This window comes from Lepisma saccharinum, chromosome 1, assembly GCF_977018435.1.
Source record: "Lepisma saccharinum chromosome 1, izLepSacc3.1, whole genome shotgun sequence".
Taxonomy (NCBI): domain Eukaryota; kingdom Metazoa; phylum Arthropoda; class Insecta; order Zygentoma; family Lepismatidae; genus Lepisma; species Lepisma saccharinum.
Window position 1 is genome coordinate 213,309,954 of NC_139229.1, and position 24,039 is coordinate 213,333,992.

The 24,039-nt window shown below is 38.6% G+C and overlaps 1 protein-coding gene across 5 annotated transcripts in view; it reads left to right on the plus strand.

Moving 5' to 3' along the window:
• Window positions 1-24,039, plus strand: part of Tet (Ten-Eleven Translocation (TET) family protein) — a 227,216-nt gene that overhangs the window by 85,279 nt on the left and 117,898 nt on the right. For 4 of the 5 annotated variants that reach the window (XM_083111964.1, XM_083111982.1, XM_083111993.1 and 1 more), the window contains exon 3: window positions 21,074-21,253. The exons of the other annotated variant lie outside the window; for it this stretch is intronic. In XM_083111964.1, coding sequence (XP_082968090.1) covers window positions 21,074-21,253 — 180 coding nt within the window. The remainder of the gene's footprint in view (window positions 1-21,073; window positions 21,254-24,039) is intronic. 5 annotated transcript variants of the gene reach the window in all.

The following is a 24,039-nucleotide window of genomic DNA, read 5'->3' on the forward strand; positions in this document are numbered from 1 at the left end:
GCCTCCCGAGATGGTGCAATATGTGGCAACGTCGGTGAGAACACTGACGGCGGAGGGTCGCCATTGCGTGTGGGCGAGCTCTCACACACAGAGAGAAGGGGGTAGTTGGAGGGAGGGGGTGAAAGAAGGAAGGGGAAGATTAAAGTTAGCACACAGGCTTGTACTTCTTCTCCCCGCGACTCTGCTTCTGCTTGTGTGTGTGTGTAGAGATAGTGATGAAGAAGCCGGTAGGCGCCATACGTTACCTCCCTTGTTTGTTTCTGTAAAGTCCCGAGGTTGATGTCCGGGAGTGATGCAGAGCAGGCGGGTAGTAGACCTTCACCTTGAACTTCCTTCGTCGGCTGCGAGCGTAGCAGCGCCTTGACATACATACCGAGATAACAACCTCTGTGCCGTTACCTTACCATAACAGCCAGCGCAACGGCACCCACCTTCCGCCTTGAGAGATCGCGATTATCACGCACAGCCTGTCTTACCACCGTGGCTCACCGCACAAGGCGTCTGGCCAATTCTTGGACAATCCGTGCTCGATCTCGTGGAGGCGCTCGGCCTCTGCCACGCCCTCTGTCTTTTGTTATGTAGCGTCGCCTTTCCGTTACCTTTTGAGTAACCTCGATGATGATGGGTACACGGAGAACACCCATGCCTACGCTGGGATTTAAACTCTGAAACTTCAGCCAACTGGTTGAAGCTCAAATTTAGAGGGCGTGTTGGGACTACAGCCCCGAGTCTCCATCTGCAAAAGGCCGGACCCTGTGGCCGAGTGGTTAGCACATCGCTCTGCAACGCCAAGGGTCCCGGGTTCGAATCCCGCTCGGGCTTGGTTGTTTGTGAATGTCCATTCATCAATTTCATAATTTCATCACTCATCCCCATCTTCGCAAATTAGCCAAGACGAACAAAACGCGAAGTAAACTAAACTAAATTAATCAATCAATCAATCATCTGCAAAGGGGCCTCCCTGGGGAGATTGTAAAAAAAAACGAGATATTTGAAATTGGTGAAAAATATCTAACCACCTGACATAACGTGAGCTAAATGTTAGAATTAAAATATTATAAGGAAATGGGTTCACAATGATGTTAACCCCGGACCTAACTGAATTGCATTGGAATTTGAACGTAGAGGCTACTGGTACGGTCTTATAGGACAAGCGTAAGTAACTTGCGGAAGCTCTCCGTGCGGTGCGAGCTTTTCGGCTGCACCTCAAGGTCGGTTACGAATACTATGATGATCGCGATCGTTGTGTGACCACAAACCTTCAGCCAAAATCCTTCGCGCATCTTCCCCTCCATCCGTTCAACTCTGCCAACAGTGTAGCATGTACAGCCACGAACACTGCCGGGTTGTAATGAATATATTGACTTTCAATGGAATTGTTACAACCCAGCAGTGTCCGTGACTGTACCATCCACACGCTGTTCTGCGCAGATTCTTTAGCTTATGGTTCCACTATACCTCGTTTTAAAAGTTCCAAGGTTCAATTTGCAATTGGAACGTAGTTCTACAATTTCATTTAAAACTGTGATCCAATCAGTGAAAAAGGAACAATTAACTATCCAGTGGCTCGTTTGTTTTTTATTAAGTCAGTGGCGTATGTTGAGTTCAAGATCTGGTGTATCTTATTTGATAACACGTGGGCCTAGGTCATGGACCAGGTTCGCGTAAATGCCGTAGTGGTTAGACCCGTCCATTTTTCACGTTCCTTAGCGTCTTCAACGAACCCACGCTGCCATGCCAACGGCAGCTACGTTGCTAACTCCAGAATCATCACCATCTTATTATTCAAATGAGCAATTTTATGCATATTTTCTTATGTACTTTAGTGTCTAGGCTTCGCAGAAAGCGTAGCTAGCCTAAAATATATGCTCCTGGCAGAAATGTTATTTTAGCACCCACCACAATTTTTCAGCACAGATTTTTATCAAAGATTGGGCCTTTCCCGAAAATAAATTCTTGCCACTCACGTGGCTAGGGCAACCATAAGAAATCTTCCCCGGCATTCATTGGAGTGAGACGTGGTTACGCTACGCACAGTGGCGTGCCGAGGGGGGTCCTGAAACCCCCACCTTGGCCCAGTATTAATTTAAAAAAAGAACGTCAAATGCAGGGGAAAATGGCAAAATTAGGAGTGACGACTAAAAAAGGTATAAGTATTTTCGAAACTCCTGGGCACGCCACTGGATACGCAGCAACATTTTCCATTATTATTATTAATCCACCGGTGTAAACATGCAGATTACGACGAATGCTGCTAAATACAAGAATGCTAAGCTTCTTGGCCTTGCCTCCACGTTGATCGTGCAATGGTGATCTGATGAAACATGAAGTTGCGATAGAACTGCGCACGACAAGTTGGGAGAAAGCGCGCCCCGGAAAGTTATTGGTTAAGTTGATCAGAGATAGCCGAAGCTACCATGAAAAAGCGACATTGCAGCCAGAGGGGGAGGGAGATAGACAAGTTGATAAACAGAACCTGATGGATTCGAATAAACGTTGGGGGAAAACTCGGCCGTAAAACTTTATTTTACACGAAACTGCGAGAACTAGTAATAAGAAGATACAAGGAAAGATTGAAAATGCACGAAGGGACATATATTTTCCTTTTCTTTTTTTCCTGCGTTACTTTTTTCACAAGAAAAATTTGAAGATAGCTTGAAAACGCAGAAAATGAGAAGGGAGAGACAGAGATAATCACAAGAGGGGGAAGAAATGGTTTGTACTTTTCGATATGGTCTATGACGTCATTAAACTAACCTGATTAAGACAGCTGTATTCCATGCACCATTTTGATTATTTAACCACCTTTTTTTAACCACATCTTATTCTAACACGGGATTTTTTGTTATTAATCAAACATTTAATTGGATTACATTTTTGGCTTTTCTGCTACGGCTTGCCGTTGATTTTATCTCGGTTATTCGTGAAAATTTCGATGTTTTCTTCCTGTTTGTTTAAATTCAGAATTTCTTCAGATAAGCATTTTCAACAGTTCAGCATTTTCTTACTTCGCTCAGCAGCAAGAAATATATTGAGAGGACTACCCCCCCCCGAAAAAAAACATATCAAGTATTGAAATTAAATTAGCAAAATACTTGCTTACCGTTCTTGCACAATCAAGTTTTATTTATTCACACGGAAAAAATGAAGGCAATAATTAAATTTGAATTATCTGACCTTAACGGCGGAGTGGTTAGCACAGCGTGCTACGACGCAAGAGGTCTTGGGTTGTCAACCCGGCCTGGGCATTGGTGTAGTTTGTGAGTGCCCCGTTATCAATTTCACCATATCATCACTTAGCCTTTTTGTTATTCAATAAATATTAGTTTTTTTTTACTTTTTTAAATATTAATTTCCTTGATAATATTGATGCGTTACAAATTTTAATTTTCTGAAATAGACATAAGCTGTGTAATAAATATATCTCTATTCTTATATTATCTTTTCACCTATTCACGTAATAATTATCATTATAACTTGACCTATTTTAATAATAATTGCTGATAGGCCTCTTAATCTTATTAATCTATTCATTATAAATATTAGCCTCCACGTTGGCGTAGTGGTAGGTATCGTCGTCGCCTTGTAAGCAAGGGATTCCGGTTCGATACCCGGTGGAGGCACATGGTGGTTCGGATCCAACTTTAAACTGTAAGTCCAGTCCCGATTAACCTTACTGTGCATAAAGTGGACTTCAACTCAATCAATTAATCAATCATTATATTATTATTAACAGTGCTTTTTTGGTGTGATGAAAGGGCCCGTCACTCTTCAAGTTCGTTTGTTACTACAGGGAGGTTATTTCAGTCGTTTACCGCGAGATCGTCGGCCGCTCGGCGGCCCCTTCATGCAACAGGTTCCGGCAAATTGCGTTACAGGAAGTCCGTAACAGAAACCGCTTGTTTTATAATGTATTGTGGTATTGACTTCATCATAAGAACTACTCAAAATATTGTGGTATGTTCATAAATGATCGTGCATCCATGTAAAAATACATACACACCCACATATTTCTTTCAGTTTTATTGTCACCTATAAAAAGATGTCTGTACAGAGTACCGTTGCGTACCGCCAGAAAAAAAACACTGATTATTATTATTATTGCTACTACTTCTTGGTTTCGACACTTACCGAATATATTTCTAGATTCATGCCTGCTCAGCAGATCAGCGTTTTAGCAGATGTCATATTTCTGGAATTCTTGTCTTTTTGTCCACATGATTTCTCGGCAGCATTGATGAAGCATATGGAACCCCGGAGACCTGTTGAGGTCCTTCCTTCAGTCTCCCCCGCGCTCTTGTTTGTTCAGCCCACCGAGGCGGCAGGGCTTCGATCTGGTTCGGTTGGTGGGAAGGACGCATCGAGAGCAGTTGACATTGTCGTCCCAAGCATCCTTACTCTCGGCGACAGCTTCATTGAACATTGAAGGGGAAGGGGGAAGTATCAGAGGACATAATGCTTGTTCATTTGCTCGTATAGGAGGGGTCGAAATTAATGCTGTTTCTAAGATTAGGTTAATATGTAGGAATATACGAGTAACTTCTAAATGCTTACGAATCTTTATACAGTTAGTAGAGATACACACACAGCAATATAGCCTCTATGTATATAGTAAAAATCACTGGCCTCCGTTTCGGAGTGGTTATCACAGAGGGCTACGAGGCCAGGGGTTTGTGTTCGAATCACGGCCTGGGCATGGCTGTTCCTTGTGAGTGTTTCTTTATGAATTTAATCATATCATCAGTCATCCTCATCTTCGCGATTAGCCAAAAGTGGTAGAAAAGCGGTATAAAATAAACCCAATCAATATAGTAAAAAAGGAGAGGAAATACACGATACAGGTTTGTGTTTTCCGGATATTGCGAAAGTTGGAAATCTCGGCGAAGTTCATTGAGCCGGCAATGATTGCTTTCCTTTATTTTACTTCGCATTTCTGCCACTCTTGGTTAATCGTGAAGATGAGGATGTGTGATGATATGATGAAATTGATGAAGGAATACTCATAAAGAAGACCCATGCCTAGGCCGGGATTCGAACCCCGCAACAAAGGCAATGTACTGTTGTTTGTTCATATCGGGCAGCCGTTTCCAAACTGTGATCTGCGGAACACTTGGTGTTGATCGAAGAAATTGGAAAGAGAATCAAATAAATGTGATAAGATTCAAAATTGTGCATTTGTGAGGCCAAGTGGCCCCGGCGCCCACCCAGCGTCGAATAACATGGGTACCGGATCAAGAAAGTCTGGGGCGTTACCCCCGCACCCCCTATACGCCTTCATGGCGTGGTGCTAAGCACAGGGGAACACTTTACTTTTTACTTTTTTATGAACTATAAGTATTGGGTAGTGAATGCAAATTTGCTGTTTTAACTTGTCTAAATTCGTAAAATTTTCGAGTACCTTCCATCATCAATGCTAATGCCATTCGGTTTAGTGTATGCTTTTTTAGGTGTTAGGCTAATTATAATTATCGTCGATCTTATGCGTTGTGTGCAAAATTGATGTTTTGAGAAAGCTCAAATTTTTATTGGCTTTCATAGGAAAAATTTAGAATTAAATGAAAATTTAAAATATTTATGATTTGAAAAAGGATTCGGGCTTTTGATACGATAAAATATCGACTGAAAATTTAAAAAATGCAGTTAGGTGAGAACAGCCAAAAATTGCAAAGGTTGGATTTTAACATATTTCTCTCTTGAGTGTTCCGCAAACTCAAAGGATTTGTGACCCTCTACTACAGGTAGTGTTGCCAACGAGACGAGACTTTGGCCTGTCTCGTCTCGTGGAAATGCTGTGAAATGCTGTCTCGTCTCGAAAATATTCGTTTGTTCTCGGGACACATGATCAATCTCGTCTCGTCTCGAATTTTTAAAAGCCTGTCCCGTCTCGTCCCGTGGGCAACACTAACTACAGGGGCCTTATTTCTAGTCCACCTGACCTGCCTATTACAGTGAAATCCGAGCAACTGTGCATTGTGAAACCACGAGGAATCAAACCTGAGACCTCTTGATAACAAATCGGTTTGGCATTGGTGCATTGTACACTGGGTTCCTTCGTAGCCGAAGTCGGATGATCCAGCACTGTGAGAACAGTGTTGGAACTATTCCACAGAGCTGCAGCCAACAGCGACAATGGAACTCGATGTGCTGACCACGCATCTCGCAGTGTATAATCTCTAAGTTTATCCACGTTTACCCCTCAATATTGAAATTGTAAAGAATACATTTCTCTCTTTAGACTAAATAGCAACAGCGACGATGAATGATGACAGAAGATTGATTAGATGATGGGACAAACACGATTCCAATTTGACCTCTGGCGTCAAAGTGTAGTACGCTAACCTCTCCACCAGGGGGCTATGATGTGGGAGTTCCGTCGCTACATGTGAAAGAAACGTATACTATTTATTCATACAGTAATCAGGAATCTATACCAAATATGTGTAAAAGCCTTGCAAATCGATTTTTTTACTTTTAACAAAACATGCTTCTTTTACTCAAATATCATAGTCACCCAAATGCCACTTGATGATGATAGGTGAACCACATACATACATGTGATGTCCATATTGTGCATGGACATCGACGGAAATATTTCCTGCTCAAGATAATGTTTCACGGGAATCGAACCCTTGACACTCAATCTCTGTTCTAATGCATCTTCAAGGGTGCAAGGAATTTAAAAAAAAACAAAAAACATTGAAATAGTACAGAGTAATGAAATTACTTTTTACTTGCTTTGCAGCCAATGAACAAAAAATGTATGGTAGTAATGTTCTACCTTTGCAGATCATGAAAAATACTGTATTTCTCGTATTGAAAACTGTCAGTTTCGTTGGTTCCTGAATTGTTAAGGGAAGCAGCATGTTCCACGTCACATCCGAAGAGAACATTGATGAGTGATGACGCTTCTCCATCGATCCAGCAAGTTAGAGATGATTTCTTATTTTGTTTTTATTATTTTCTTTGGTTCAGAGAGCGGAGAAAATTGGTCTGCAAAGAGCGCCATCTGAACACACAAGCGATGCGAGTCCATGTGTGCCGTATGCTCTTACGAAAGGTGCATGCAATGAGTGTCAGTGTTGCAAACTAGGGAAACGGAAATAGTTGGAAATTTGGACATGGTTCACGTGAAGGTTCATGCATTTATCTTCGTTAACCTCTAAGGTTACTGTACGTTGTAATTCGAGTGTATTAATTTGTCCCTTTTTGACACTTACCTAAGGTCCTTCGCGTCCCGCTGCTCCGCGCCAGTTTTATCATTAGCCTCAGAAGCTCAAAATACTGATTTTTTTTCCTTCCTTCCTTTTCCTTACTTAGACATGGCCATGGAAACTTCTACCCTGGTTCTTGGCTTCTGCGAACCAATCTACACTACAGAGCGTCCGACGAGGTACCCAGATTCGATTGCAGCGTGAACAATTTCAGGTTGTCTGCCTACCTGATATTGTATACTTAAATGCATGCATACACAAACACACACACACACATATGTATATATATATGTATGTGTATATATATATATATATATATATATATATATATATATATATAATATGTCGTCAAGGCGCTCCTCAAAGCACAGAGGAATTTGGAGTATATGTAGAAATAATAGTTAAAGTTCATGTCTATATATACGTATCTATAGCTAATACCTGAAGATTGATCAAGTAAACTTTTGAGACTTGGCACATTGCGATGCGAAATATAGGTTCGATACGATTTCCGATAAGAGTTATTTTTACATGTTCCTTCATGCTTCATCCACTTTACCATATCCCACACGTTCTTCAGCTAAACTAGCAGTAGAAGCACACGTTGTAGGATATAATAACGAATTCTCATTCTACAACAAGCTGAACAATTGTTCAAATCTTTACTCTGGTTATGTTTTACATTTGCAAAATTTCCCCTAATCGTATTTAGACAAGGAAAGTCTGGATAGAACATTTTGAGAAGCGTATCTTATATTCCTGTGATGCAAGTATAGTGTTTTTCATGCTGTATAATTCGAAACGATGCACTGTAACTGTTTGTTTCGAAAGCTGGATTCGGAATCCTTTGTATTCCCAGGCGTTCCAGCTGAGTACGAGCCAAGTATCATCATGCTCTGTGCTTTTGAACCTACTTGGCTCATCCCAGTAAACGAAACTCGAGAATATACATTCGCCTCACTGTACAATGTAGCACTTGTACTACAAGTGACAGCTGGCAGAAAAGCCTTCTCCCTTTGTTTTTAAAAATTTTCTGGATATGGATTATGCTGCAACTCCACTTCTCCATCACACTCAAGTATCCTGAATATGCTGATTTAATTATTACCCAAATTGTTATAGTCAGTCTGGGTATAGACTAATTATGTTCGTGGTAATTTTCCGGTGGGGTAACTATGCAAAATATGACTGTTTAGTTTGTTTGTTTGAGTTTGTTTTAAGTCTACTTTATGCACAGAAAAGCTAATAGGGACTAGGCCTACATTTTAGCCAGATCCAAACCACTATATGCCTCCACCGGGTATCGAGCCGGGACCCCTTCATTACAAGGCGAAGACGATGAATGTTTTGGTGCGGTATTATATATCGGGAAGTGTTTTCCAGAAATTCTTCAGTTGAATATTCTTAAACTCTTTGGTATTTTAAAATGATTTGTAACTGTTAAATATAATTAGTTTGAGTCGTTTGATTCCGGTAACCCCCCCCCCCCAAATGTTTAAGAAATATTGCATCAGTTGAAAATGAAATATTACATTGAATCTATTTCCGTTTATATTAATGACCAAATTTTCAGATAAAAATATTGGCAAAATATCGTCGTTAGCATTAGCGACAAGCCAATTGTGAGAATTGACATCCTTCTTTTATTTTTTTTTATTTCTGTATTTTTCACAAAGATGGTAGGAGGGGCTCAGTTGTTAGTTATCCGCTTTTCTACCTCGTGACTGAAGGTTCCGGGTTTGATTCCTGTGCGGGGAACTGGTGCTCTTTAGCGAGTGTCCTTGCATTAGTGTCATCCGATCATTATTCATACTCATCGTCACGATCAACCAAAATAAGACGATATCCCTGGACCTGTTCATGGAATTATAATATGACTGTTGGCAACACTGCAAAAGCAACAGCACGCCGCGTTGCGGCCAGTCTGTGAGGCTTGTGTTGTAAACTGTAACTGGCGACGGAGTCGGCCCAGGTGCACGCACGCCGTCAGACCACGTGGAGTTTGTTGGAAGAGCAGAGCCAGATGGTGCTGCGGACGTTTATTTATAATCAGCCGAGAGACCGGAAGGGGGTCGGGCGGGGCGAATCGGAACTTAGACTGTGAGGGGTGTTTCCTCTCTCCCGCCACCCGACCTAGCAAACACTTCAGAACATGCCCATGATCAAGTTCAAAGATTTCAAGATGTTTCACGTACACAGTTGATCCCAGAAGATAAAAGACAACTTTATCACAGTGTCTTTTCAAGAAAATTGCGTACATTAGTTGCAACACAACGGAATCAGGTTTAGATACTGTGGTGAGTTTTAGTACTGAAGTCCTCTTGCCTGTCATGGGCGTACCCAGACTTTTTCAGGGGGGGAGGGTAAACATTCTTATCAAAGACATTTTTCTAATATTTACTAATTTTATATATATATATATATATATATATATATATATATATATATATATATATATATGTATATGTATATATATATAGGAACTACAATTTTAATGTTTGAGCAATCATTGGCAATCAAATGAGCAGCCAAAATTAACACTTTTACCATTACACAAAATTTTGGGCAATTAATTTTCCAGGGGAGGACGGCTGTCCTTGGTCCTCAAATGGGCTCTTTGCGTGACGGCGTTTTTCATATATGTGTGTGTGTCCATATGTTGATATTAATTTCCTTGGGCTAACAAATGTAAGTGATCTTGACTCCATACATGCTAATTAATGAATGCGTGTCATGTTTATTCTAATACGATATTTTTACCCATTCATATAATAATAATTATCATTATAAAAAGGTCCATTAATCTTAATTATAACATTTACTGTTAATAATATTATTTGTGAGGTTTTTGATAAGCGTGAGATGACCCCCTCACATTGAAACAACGGAAACTGTTAAATATCAGTTAAATTAAGAACAGTTGTGACTGTTGAATATCATACAGATTAAAAACATTTGTGATTGTTGAATAGAAATTAAAAACATTTGTGATTGTTGAATATCGGGCAGTAATAATTGTGACTTTTGAATATCGGGGAGATTAAGAATAATTGTGGTTGTTGAATATCGGGGCAGATTAGTTACAATCGCGATTGTTGAATATCAGGTAGATGAAGAACACCTGTTATTGTTGAATGCGGGGTAAATTAAGAACAATTGTGATTGTCCTCTCATTCACGTCATCATCAGTTGTCCCTTCGTAGTCAACAGCACCATAACCGGCCTCCCTGGTAGAGTTGCGAGAGCTCACAAGGTCCAACCCTGCGTTCAGTAGTCGATGGTTCGTTTGGAATCTGAATGAGTCGTGTTCGGTTTCGACTGAATCAGTCGGAAATGTAGTCAACGGATGGTTCGACTGAAATTAGTCGTTCGACTAATTCGACTAATATTAGTTGTTTAATTTTTCAATTTCAATTTTCCTTTATTAAAGGGCGAGGTTCAGCCTGCGGCTGTTCTACCACCTAACCCCAGTGGATACATATACATACTAAATGTTTGTACAAATAACAAGCAAACAAAAGAAAGAAGAAAGAAAGAAATATAAGGAAGACACAAAAAGAACAAATACAAAATTAAGAACAAAGGCTCGTCTACATACAAAAAAAGGAAAAAGATTGAAAACAAATACACAAAGGATACACAAATTAATTGACACAATAGTGCTTAGTGTGATATAGTTAAGACTAATTCGACTAATTTTCATTAGTCGATGTTTTTTCGATGGTTTTAATAATCGACTAATGCCCATCACTACGTAAGACGTGGATATACGTATCACCCTTGTATCATTGTGTTCTGTTATCCCCTTCATCCTCATACCAGCAATTGGCCAAAAGGTATGTACCACTTTATCTGAACAGGAGTGTACAATAATAGAAATAGACACCAAATAACATTAGAGAAACCGATGGTACAGAGGGAAGACTTTGTACAGGATCATCCCTTGTTGGTTGGTTGGTTAATTTGGTGGGATAAAGTTGGATCCGAACCACTATGTGCCTCCACCGGGTATCGAACCCGGGACCTCTTGAGTACAAGGCAACGACGACCACTGCGCCGTCGGAGAGGCCTGATCATCCCTTGTGAATAGGCTATGTAAAACAGACGACATGGGGACTTGGTGCCTTTGGCTCTAATCATTAAAGGACCAGCCATGCCCGGACCGGGACTCGAATCTGGAACCTTCGGTATCGAGTTGGTGGATCAATTGAAGAACGCTGTCGTTCAGAGAGGCAGATAGGGAAGCAAGCATTGAGGAGGCATGGGCTTCTCGCTGGAGACTTTCTAAATATATGCAATTATACAGCTTTATATTTGCAGTGCCCGAGTAAATTTAAGCATACTACTTACTAATTATACGCATAAAATATTAATCAGGGACTTTACTTTTCATCAGCAGTACCCAACAACCTTTGTTATTAAGTAAATATTTTTTTTAACTTTTTTATATTAATTTTCTTGATAGCGTGGTTGTGGTATACAAAGTTTTGTGATAAGCTGCGTAATAAATATATCTCTATTCGTATACTATCATTTTACCAATTCAATCAATAATAATTATTAATTGACCTATTTTCATAATAACTGCTGATTTGCCTATTAATCTTATTAACCTATTCATCATAAATCTTAGCATTATCATTGCTACTACTTTTGGTTTTGACACCTCTCAAAATACGTATATTTCTATTGACTGTTCAGCCGATCAGCGTTTTAGCATTATCCCTTATTTCCTGGGGCTCTGCTCCATTGCGAAGTGTTTGACTAATTTACATAATGGAAGTATATTGAGCAAGCAAGCAAGAGTCAATAATCTTAAGATTGCCACAACTCTGCTATGCTATTACTTCCCTCAATTGTGTTAGCTTTCAAAGATCCTGTCCACTAGGTGACACTGTTACAATATCCTCAAATAAACAAATTTTGTAATGTCGGAATCTCAAAACTGCACTGGACATAATTGAGTAAAAAGTAATGTCTTTCCAATACATGTCTGTTTAATTTAATCAATTGTTAACAGCCAAAAACTCAAAACAGCCGGAGAGAAGAAAAGTACATTAGTCACAGTTTGTGAACTTAGCAGTTAGCAGATGTTTCGTCTACTCAAAGAAGGATCAACATATGGTAGGGTCATTTCCTCGAAACATTAGATTACCAGGAATGCAGTTCGGTTTTGTTCTCGAAACTTATCTGTGAACCACGATATCAGCTGCCGTAAATATTAACAATCGTTTCTTTCTTTCTTTTTCTTCTCCCTCACTTGCGAGGTCAATTTCTTGGGGAGCAAATAAAAGAAAAACGCGAAGATTTGAATCGTAGTTCTGTTAATGTGGCTTCAGTGAGTGGCGCGATTGTAAAGAACTTGCAGAGTGCTTCGTGCGCATGCGCTAGATCCTGTGCATGGGCGTCGGGAGGGAGTCGAACATGTCCGTTGACACCCCCCCCCCCATGGTAATTTGCACCGTTCATTTCAAGTTAGAAAAAAAATCAGAAAGCTTGTTATTTTTATTATTTTTAACAGAAAAGATTCAGTTAGTTGGTATTCGAACATGCGTTAAATCAATAAAAAAATTGAACAAGTTTATATTTCCATATTCTACCATTTACATAAAAGAATAAATAAAAAAGGTAAAGTGCTCCCCTGTGCTTAGCACCACGCCATGAAGGCGTATAGGGTGTGTGGGGGTAACGCCCCACACTTTCTTGATCCGGTCGTGAGTGGGGGTGATGTGATCAGCATCACGCCCCTGACCGCCTTTACCCCCCAGGGGTTCCCCCAGGTACCCATGTTATTCGACACTGGGTGGACGCCGGGGCCGCTTCTTTCACATTTTTCAAAATTCGAAAAATTAGAATTTTGTATGAGAAGTCGCACAACATTAAACCTGTGACTAAAATTCCACACTAACTTTTAAAGCTTTTTCTTGAACGAAGTGTGTAAAATATTAATAAAAAAATGGAATCACTATGCATTTCAATACACTAACTGTAGTCTATGTAATGTAAAGAAAATAGTAATATTTTCTTTACATTACATTGCTGGATATTCGCTCATCTGGCGGATAGAGTAGAAAAGTTCTAAAAATATAATACTAATAATAATAATAATAATAATTTGAATAAAATTGGGATATTTATAGTAGTGTATACTTGTTATTATTCTATAATAATCATAAAATAAATAAATAAGCGTGGTAATAATTATTAGTATTCTTATTATTTTTACTATGCAGGTTTTATCAGTGGCCTGGACCCCCGCCCTACAAAAATTTCTGGCAAAATTTCGTATAAAATGATTCATACAGGTCAGTGTCTCCATCTGGTGGGACATGTCACCTACCTATAGTGGCGCCACCAAGTGGTCCTGTGTAAGGGAAGATGAAAAATTACAATTTGTATTTTTTTTTAAATTAAAAATTAATGAAGGAAGTAGTCCTGATGGTTTTACGAATCGTAATAACTTATGTTTACATCCCAATCCTCTCTTCTGCACAATCTTCTCAACCCAGTCATGAAATGGACACGTTACTAACAACATGAAAGTTTTAAGAGGCAAAAAGCAGGAGGGGATAATTGCGCAAGCATAAAATTATTACGGTAATAGGTCTTGATGTCTATGTCTACATCCGCGCGCATGATGTTTCGTTAATTTGCACAAAGTGTTTAACGGTAGCTGCTGAAGGGCGGTCAAAAACTTGCCCTACCTCATGTTCACTCCAGCTCGTTTATGTTCGTGCGCCAGCCATAAACTTGTATGGCTTTGTCTCCCCCCTCCTCCGCATCCTGTCACGTTGTCAGGGCGAAATGTGTTTCGGGTGAGAACAGTCTGACAAGAAATTAAGGGGATAAGTAATATTTCCGCTTGCAGTTTCAAGATATAGGAACAGTTGTAACATATTCACAATTGTTAGCGTGGTAGTAATGTCGTCACCTTGTAATGAAGGGGTCCTGGGGTTTCATATCGTTCCGGTATATCGTCTAGCTAGTTGATATCGCCTGCGATGATATTTTTTCAATATCGCGATATATCGTCTGGACTATATTTCACCCAACATTAGTTTTGATTTTTGCTTGTACCGGTGCTTTTTTCCCCTTCATGTTTGGAATAAATTTACAATGTTGTTTCGTTCCTCTTCAGCATCGTATTTGCCTCCTTCTCACATTCCTCGATTTCGCGGGAGAAATGTTGAGGGGGAGGAAGATGAGACGATTACACAATTGCTCTCACCGTTTCAAGTAAATCGGTGTAAAGTCGCATTAATTTGCTCCAGAAATGAAAATTAATGGCGGGAAGTCGGAGGGGAAGGTAGGGGCGGGATAAGGAATGGAAACAATCTGCGCAGTGAATTAGGAAGACTTATCGTGACCCAGAGTGATTCCCCTTGCGCTCCCAGGAAATACCCTTCGAAGGAGAGATGTGCTACACGATAGAATGAGCGAGTAGGGAACTGTTTGGTGGAGGTTTAGGTCGTTTCAACACAAATAGAAACTCGTGTTTTTTAAAATAAAATTCCAAAACTGAAACTTCTTCGCAGTAATTTTGTGTTTTAAGCCCCCACTATGCACAGTAAGGATAATCGGGAATGGACCTACAGTTTAAAGTGGGATCCGAACTACTATGTGTATGTGTCTCCACTGGGTATCGAACCCGGGACCCTTTGATTGCAAGGCTACGACTTTACCACTGCGCCATCGAGGAGACAGTAATCGTGGATGTGTGCGAGGGAAATAAACAATATAATAACAATAGAACTGCAAACTCGCATAATTCAGTAAGTACAGAGTGTACTATGTGTACACTATAGTCGCCCACCGAAGTTCCCGGGTTCGAATTCCGGCTTGGATATGGGTGTCCTTTCATCAGTGCGATTAATTAAAAAATGTCAGAAATAAAATGAAAAAAAAATACGCTTTTAAGATTTTAATAAGACAAATGCATAATATAATTAAAAGCAATGTGGAATAACAAAAATACAAATATCAATAATTAAAAGAGTTTGTTCTAACTGACTCAACGTATAGCTCAAATCCAAAGAAATGTCAAAACTTTTTTGTATTATTTTAATAAGCTTATAGCCCAAACGCCCTAGAACATGAAGATACTTACATTTTAAATAAAAACCCTCAACAGATGGCACTGTGTGTATTACACATCTCAATATGATATTTTTTTTCACGGCAGGGATCTATGTAAAATAACTAATGAATAGATCAAACATATAAATATAACACAACATGGGCAAAGCCACGGTGGGTCGCTAGGACACTGTAAAATTGTAGCGTCAAGGGGAAATCGATGCATTTTACATGCAAAGATTACAGAAATAACGATAAATTAGGTATGCAATTAATGTATTGAACTATACGAAGCTGAGACAAGTATTAGCATTATGCGCGTCTGTAATTTCCCCCCGAGATCGCTGCTATCCGCTCTCCTCCGCTTCCCTGAAGTTTTGATGTACTGCACGTGTTTCAGAGAGCAGCCGCGAGATGGCAGAGCAGTATTGTCTCCGGCCCGTGCATGGGAGACAGCTTGGTTGCCGCCGAGTGCCCTAGAGCGCGGTACGTCGCGGTTTTGTTCAAAAGTAAGAAAAAAGTGGCCGAAACCGAACATAAGATAATAGCTACATATGTAATGAATAGGGAACGGATTTTAAGGTGCACCGCCTTTCCAAAAATATAGCTGTTTTCATAACGATAGTGTAAGAGATGTATTTTTGGACATGAAATCAAGTAAAATGAAGAAACTTTGTTGCACCTTTTTGCACCTTTTCGTGAGAATAGCACATTTATCCCTTTTTTACCCCCTCCTTGATGCTTCAGCACCTTTTTCCTTCCTTTTCTTTCACGTTTTGTTAAAAAAATGGACAGAAAAATAAATGATTTCCACTGTTCTTGAGCAGCTACATAAAATCCTATAGTCTCATTTTGTAAAGCAGAACGAGAGCTATACAATGGTATAATATAATCATTGTAGCCCCAATAGTTCCCAAGAAATGTAAGTCGCTAAATGTTGAGCGTAATCTAGTATAACAAGTTGATTTAAACCCAGTAAATGCAACAGTTACTTCCTAAATACTGGTTACTTTATGTAACTGGGTGTGTAACTAATTATGTTATTTGCTACAGTGTTGAATAAAGAATGTTAATTTAACTGATTTAGACCTGAATAAAGGTACTTTATCAGCACCTGTCTTTGCACTTTTTTGAAAACATTTTCAGAACCTCTTTTCCGACCATAATTTTGTACCTTAAAACCCATTCCCTCGTAATGAATAGTTATATATTAGTGCATGCAAATGTAAAAGTGTACTCCCAGTCAGAAACAATGCCAATTGATAAAATATTTTCGTCCTAATAGATTATTGAACATGAATTACGTATTCTCTAATGTAAGTCGCAATAAGTGTTACAGTATTGTGTATTCCTACTTAAAAATACATTGTATACAGTGGCGCAGGAACGGTGAAATTTTTTTAGGGGTACAGTAACCCCTAAATCCGTAGATGAAGTTGTACCCTTTGTACCCCCTAAAATAATTTGCAGGCACAAGGAGCTGCTGTCAAAATAACCTACTTTCTAATAGCTCAACGCAAAAATATTATATTGTTTACAAACATTATCTTTCTTTGCAATATAATTCAAACCACTGTAAACGTATTCTACTACATTGTTGTACTAGTTCGCTTTATTTGTGCTTTTGGACTTTTTTTTAAAGAGATGATACTTGTTTAAGAAGAGTGTGAAACGATGGAATAAGATGAAGTTTAGTTTCAGGAAATCACGTTCCAGGCTAACTTCCCGTTTGTGTAGGGGAGGGGGGTACACGTTTATTAGGAGGTAGTCGATTGATTGATAAGATAGAAATCTGTTTTAGAAAAATATACGATTACATTCTCTCCCTTCGATTTTTCAAATAGTTTTTTCCTAAACTAAATACTTCCACAATTGCCAGAAAAAAAAATTGTGGGGATTTATACGACATATGAAATTATGTAATTACATAAACTTTTCATATTCGATCACTATGAGCAGAATTTATATTTTTTCCATGTTATGCATATATAAATGCATTGAAAATGCCATATAATTTTACCATATAAATTATTTGTAAGATACTTCTATTTCTATTTAAACTGTAGATCCAGGCCCGATTACCCTACCTGAGCATAAAGTGAATCTAAAACAAGTTTTGACAAACTTCTGAATCGAGACAAGAACGAGAAGTACAAACAAGAATGAGAAGGGCCTCTTTATACAGAAGACACATATCGTTCCTAGTTGAAATGGAACAGTGATATTTCCTAGGCATTAAAACAGGACGCGACTTGTGATTTTATCAGAGGGAGGGATACACTTAGTGGGTTTACTATCTCAATAAGCTTATAGATGTTTGACAATTCAGTAGATCTTTTTTATCTATGTATTAAGTATGCTTATAATTGGACATTGTTTAAAATGAGATCTAATTTTGATATTCAATGGAACACAAATCAACCCTTTCGAAGTTCAATTCTAAAATAAACTAAAGAAAATTATATAAATCAGGTGAATAGACAGATTGTTCCTAGGTTCGATGCTGTTCAAGTTGCTTTGTCAGGATCGCTGTGGTGCTTAGATTTGATCCATTTTGTTGCATTTTTTTCAAAATCAAAGCAATGCACTGGAGGTCAATTCATTGACTGGAAAAGCAAGTTTAAAGTATCGCAATTTTAAAATAATTTCTCCGATCAGTTAAGGTTAGATTCATAGCACTGAATTTTCATTGGACATTCAGTACATTTTCGATTGGATGCACAAGGTCTTTGAGTGAGGTGGCAGTGTGTTTTGTATTTTCGAGTGTTACTTTTATGAAATAAATAAATGTATATTACAGATGGTTGCAAATTTATAAAATAACCCACTTCTTCTTTACGATATAGAAGGTATAATATTAGTGTGTTATTATTGGGTAATCCTCAGTTCATGGTAATGAACAAATTATAATGCTGCAAGGCAAAGCACTGAGAAGTACGTGCGATTAGTTCCGTGGAAAAAGCTAAGATATTACACAAATTACATAATTGTCTTATCTAAGTGCTCTTTTTCCGTTTTTCTGTATAAATTATTGAAGAATTCCTTGCGGTACACTACAATTTCCATTTCTATGTTCAATAGTGGCTTGCCTCATGTTTGATGATCCTAGCCATATTTTCAGACGTTTCATTGCAGAAAAAGGCCGTTCAGCTGTAGCCGAATACGCTGGCTTATACTGTGCTATGTTCAACATTTTGTGCAACTGGTGCCATTTGTGGTCCCGCCAAGTTACGCCTATCCTTCGGATCTTAAAATGCATGCTGAAGAAATAAATTAGGGAAACGAAGAATTCCGGACTATTACAAAATTGAGAACCTCGTAAGTTATTTAATTATTCGCGACAGTTGCGATATTCTTGGTCTCTATGTAGATTTATGGATACATTTTATCTTTTATTAGAAGAATTATCATAGGCGCCTGGAGAGAAGTTCTGACTTAAACAAAATATAAAAAGAGCATACTTATACTAAAGATGTACTAATAATAATTGATGCCGTGAAGGATATTGAAAGTTGCAATTCAGGTTATATATTATTTTCAATTATCCTCTACAACTAGACTTTCGATATTGATTGATTGAGGTGTTTTATTTTACTTCGCTCTTCTGCCACTTTGGCTAATCGCGAAGATTTTTTAAATGAGGATTCTCAACCAAACAACTTTTATGTAACCCTGGACAGCTGACTTCAAAAGGACACAAAGTATGGCATTCAGAGCAGGTTTTATAAGAATATTTTGCACATGCATCCTTTAATTTAATAGATTAAGTCTGTTCAATCGACGCCTGACGTTTACTGTGACTTAATTTCTCAAACAGAATGAAAAAAACATCACTGAATGATTTTCCAGTAATTTTCAATATCCAAAAGATGATTAAGATTTCTTGCTGTTACACCGGTATAATTAGCATAAGAACGTATCCTTCCACGATAATCTTCGTGTGGGTTACTTGAAACAACAAATATGCTGAGACTCCAAGAGATACCTGAGATTCCTAAAGCAACATCATCAGAAGGTATCTAGAAGATTCGCCTGTCACTAGAATTAAACAACTTTCAACTGCACGTCTCTTGCACAAGGGGAAAAAAAATCAAGTTAAATCCCGGCAATCTGCATGCATATTCGTGACGTGGCAAAACGCACACAAATTACTTGGAAAGGAACGATTCCACTAATGAACTGTAATGATAATTTAATATAGTGATTGGGTGCGATTGAATCGCTTCTACACAATCACGACATATTTACATTCAGGTGTATATCCGTACGCAATGCAAGTCCACAGGAACTAACTTCACTTTTTTTGTTCTGTCACCTTTCTCCCATCAAAACTATTATTCTATTCAAGATTCTACAATGAATTGTTATTAGTGTTGCCCACGAGACGAGACTTTGGCCTGTCTCGTCTCGTGGCAATGCTGTCTCGTCTCGAAAATATTAGTTTGTCTCATGACACATGGTCATCCTCGTCTCGTCTCGAATTTTTAAAAGCCTGTCCCGTCTCGTCCCGTGGACAACACTAATTGTTATTGTTATTTGGCAAGCTCACTTTATGCACATATAAGTTAATCGGGACTTAACCTACAGTTTCAAATGGGATCCAAACCACTGTGCAATGTGCCTCCACCGGGTATCTAACCCGAGACCCCTTGATTACAAGGTCAAGTCTCTACAATGACGGCTCTTTTTTATGTTAAAAAAAAACTCAGGAGGTCACTGTTAAAATACTCCATTTATGTTAACACTGTATGCCAAACCGATGTTTGAAAGCAACAACATTACTGTTTTCCATGCACTCCAAGGTGGAATATCAAGAGAAGTAACAGTGATATATATTCTTTGAAATCTTGTCCGTACAAATGGTCTACCAAATGCCCATGGACTTCAACTTTTATTCAGAAATCGCAGCCTGCAAAAAAACATTATTTGAACTTCTTCCCTCAAGTGTGAATGTCACACCACAAGAGCAACATATGAAAGTTTCATGATGAATTTTCTAATGTTTTGTGCAGTTTCTCTTTCGTTAATTTTGTGCATATGCCACATAGGTTTGGGAGGCCAATGGCAGGTTCTGAGGGGGGCTAATGTCAGGCATTGGCGGTGGCTTAGCCCCCCCTAGCCCCTACCTAACTACGCCCATGGGATCATCGTAAAGTGCAGGCAATTTCATTATAAATAACTACTATGTGAAATGTTTTATTAGTCTTTCAAACTTGGACCTCTCGAAAGTCAATTGGGAACCATCACGACTCAGTTTTTAAAGAGATGCAACAAAACATTACAGCTCTAAACAAGTGTTCGAGGAGCATTAAAGGAAAGTGATCCAACAGGGCACAATCCCGGCATGGGCATGTTCTTTGTGAGTATCCCTTCATTCTGTATATCATCACTCATCTTAGCAATTAGCCAAAAGTGACAGAAAAGCGAAGTAAAAATAAACGAAACCAATCAATCAATCAAGCAATTTATCCTCACCACCGCGATTAGCTGAAGGAGACAGAAAAGCGTCGGTAAATAAGAAAAAATATGAACAACACGCATCACTGAACAATCAATTTATTTTGTACGTTGTGGAATAGCAACTCGATTCAGATCTTCATAGCTTTAGTAGAAATCCGTTTGATAACCGAAACATAATATTTTAAAAAAAGGAAAACCTGACATTTATATTTATTATTTTTACAGTAAGCACATTCCAGCTGCAGGTGACATATAAAGAGTTTTTCTTTTTTGTTTATTTTTTTGACAAATTTAGAATCAAGATAATGATTAGCTGTTCATTTCAGGATATTGGTTATGTGGGCACCACGAAACAGAAGACTGAATCGAAACGAGGACTGAAAACAAGCTGCCGTGGTAATAATTGCACTACTGGCAACCCTTCTCCTGCCTTTGCTGTCAGTGTGTGTAGCAATGGCGCAGCGAATACAACACGCTGCAGCCCAACTTCGAGTCATGAGAGCACGGTACGTTCCAATTCAGCATTTTTGCTAACAAAATAATACTAACAACCACTAACCCCAGTAATGAGGAAAAGGCTCGTTAAATTTTCGACGATTCTAACTTAATTTGGCTTCCATGACGAAGGCAATTCGGAATTGTTCGTTGCATGAGAGAGGGAGGAGGGTCAGAGGGAACCCTTTTGGACAATTTAGTTGTGTGCAGCAGCGCTCGTTTCCTCTTGTTTCACAATAATTAATAACGAAACAGTTGCCATCATTTGCTTTGGCTGTTGGCGACGTTCATTTGTTTTATCCGGCAACAAAAGTACTTCTCTTTTTTTTTCATACTTTTTAAAGGGTAAAAATCCATCGTTTGTTCCTTTTCAAACAAATTAATGACCCTGTTTTGTGTGGAGCTTTTGCGGACATTCCACTTTTTCCAACAATCCCCCCTTCCCCCTTTTCCTTCTCTTATCCCATTCGGGAACATTGTGGTTGTGTATTGTTAAAAATGCAAAATATTTGCCTGGATTCGTTGCTGTAAAAAATGTAGCAGATTTTGGTATCAAAATGTGCTTTTTCATTCGTTGCTACTATCACAGAAAGTCCCATATTATGCTCGCCAAAGGGGAGCACCGGAGAACGTATTTATAAATGTGCAAGGGAAGGTAGCAGCGCGTGGATATTATACATCTGTAGGGCTCAAGTAGTATCTTGTTCTTTTCGTGAAAAATATTAATGTATCGGTTCATAACCATTCATTTGCTAAAAGGAAATACGGATCTTTGATATCATATTTTCTTTGTTGCAGCAAAGTGCAAGTAAATTATTCAAAACCTTAACGGTCCTGTTCGCACTGAGCAGGATTTTTCAAATTTTCAAATCGAGAACTCGCCAACCAAGGTGGCATTCGTATAGGTGGACCCGTTCGAGATATTCATCGAACACTAGAGTCGTTTTCACGTTCAGAAGAGACAACGGGGCTTATGGAGAAACCGTACAGTGTTGCCAATACAGCGCTAGCTCATGTCGCCGGGAAATGATGACCTTCCTTCACAAAGAAGGTGTTACATATTTTGTATATATAATGATAATTATATGTAATTATTAACATTAATATTATACTGTGAACGTTACAGTTACCCTTTTTACTATGATCCATTGCGATCACTACACACGCGAGTGTAATGCAGGAATATGACACTTAAAAAAGTAAAAATCACTGAGAGCTCACACAACTGAAAACACTTTTTCGGGAGAGGGAAAAAGTCTAAACAGACCAAAGCAGATCTCTCACTCAAGTAAGGGGACCCTGGCACATGGGTTAGATTCAAGTTGCAACCCAAACAAACAAATGACTTATGGCCCACGTGAACTGATAAGACGTGAATGACTCAAGCAAGGCATGTCATATTTCTATCTTGAAGCCCCATATTTTGTCACGTGTTGGAAAGCCTTTCAAAGGTTAATATGGTGTCTATGAATTTATGTGTACGTTGGAAACTGAAAGGTGATCTTCATTTCAGCATTAATGTCGACAGTAATGTAAACGAAAACAACGTTTATTGTGTATTTGCGACAGCACTAATGTTGCTCACAACAGCAGCATTGGAAATAATTGTCAATTATTAAATTTAAGTAATTTCAATTCTATTATAACAAACTGCATGAAGTTCATATTTTTACTGAATGGAAATAAAATAACAACTGGAAAACTTGGTGGTGATTAGCCGGAATGCTGCGGTGAGTCAGCTCAAGATGGCCAGACAACGTCTCCTTACTTCGCGCGCGGTTCGGGTTAAAAAGAAACTCCAAATGCATGGAAGTAATATTTCTGGGAACCTTTGAGTGGTTATAAAAAATAATTTCATTATTTTCTCCACAACTTTGTCGCTGGAAGTTTTTACTTGGAATTACAGAACAAAAAATGGCCAGCAACGACATTTTTTACTGCACGAATATAAAAAATCTCCACATACTTTATTTGAATATTTTTTAATGCGAATATGCTTTAAAGTATTGATAAATTCTGAGTACCACCATCACCTATGACAATTAAAAAACAGTGTCAATTTTTTTCATAATGAAAGCTTCAATTTTACGGCATGTTTCAACGTTAGGAATGAAAACAATGTAAAAATTGTGTTTTCACAGAAAATTTGCGTTTTTAATTTATCTAAAATTATGTAAGCAAGTACCAGTTTTTTGTGTTCACCATCGTATTCTCTACAAAATTTCCTGCAAAACTGCAGGTACCGATTTTAATTAAGCTAAATTTGTAAATCCAGAAATTTGACAACAGCGCGCTCGTATTTCCCATAAGAAAAGCATTGCCCATAAGAGCCCATTGTGTCTTCTGAACGTGAAAACGACTCTAGTATATGAAGTCACGAGACTTGACTATGACAAGAGTAACAGTATTATAATTTTAACATTTTAATACAAATAAGTTTCAAGATATGATCTAACATCACTGAATTTCCCTTGGAAAACCGCAGCTAGGGGGGAAAGATGAAGAATTCGTTTCGAGCAAATTTTTCATAACCCTCAAGCTGCGTCACACGAAAATTGCACAGCCCCCCCCCCCCACACACACACACACCTATGTATATAGACCATCTAGCTCTTTGGCATTTGTATACATTGTGTGATAAAGTGCATACAAAGAATGTTCTTGGTGAGTTTCATGGTGGTAATGTTTGTATTTTCTTTTTTAACGCCGGTTTTCTTCACCGTTAGGGTAATCGCGATGATTGGGACGAATGAATGGATATACATAAAGGAACACCAATACCCAGACTGCATCTTGG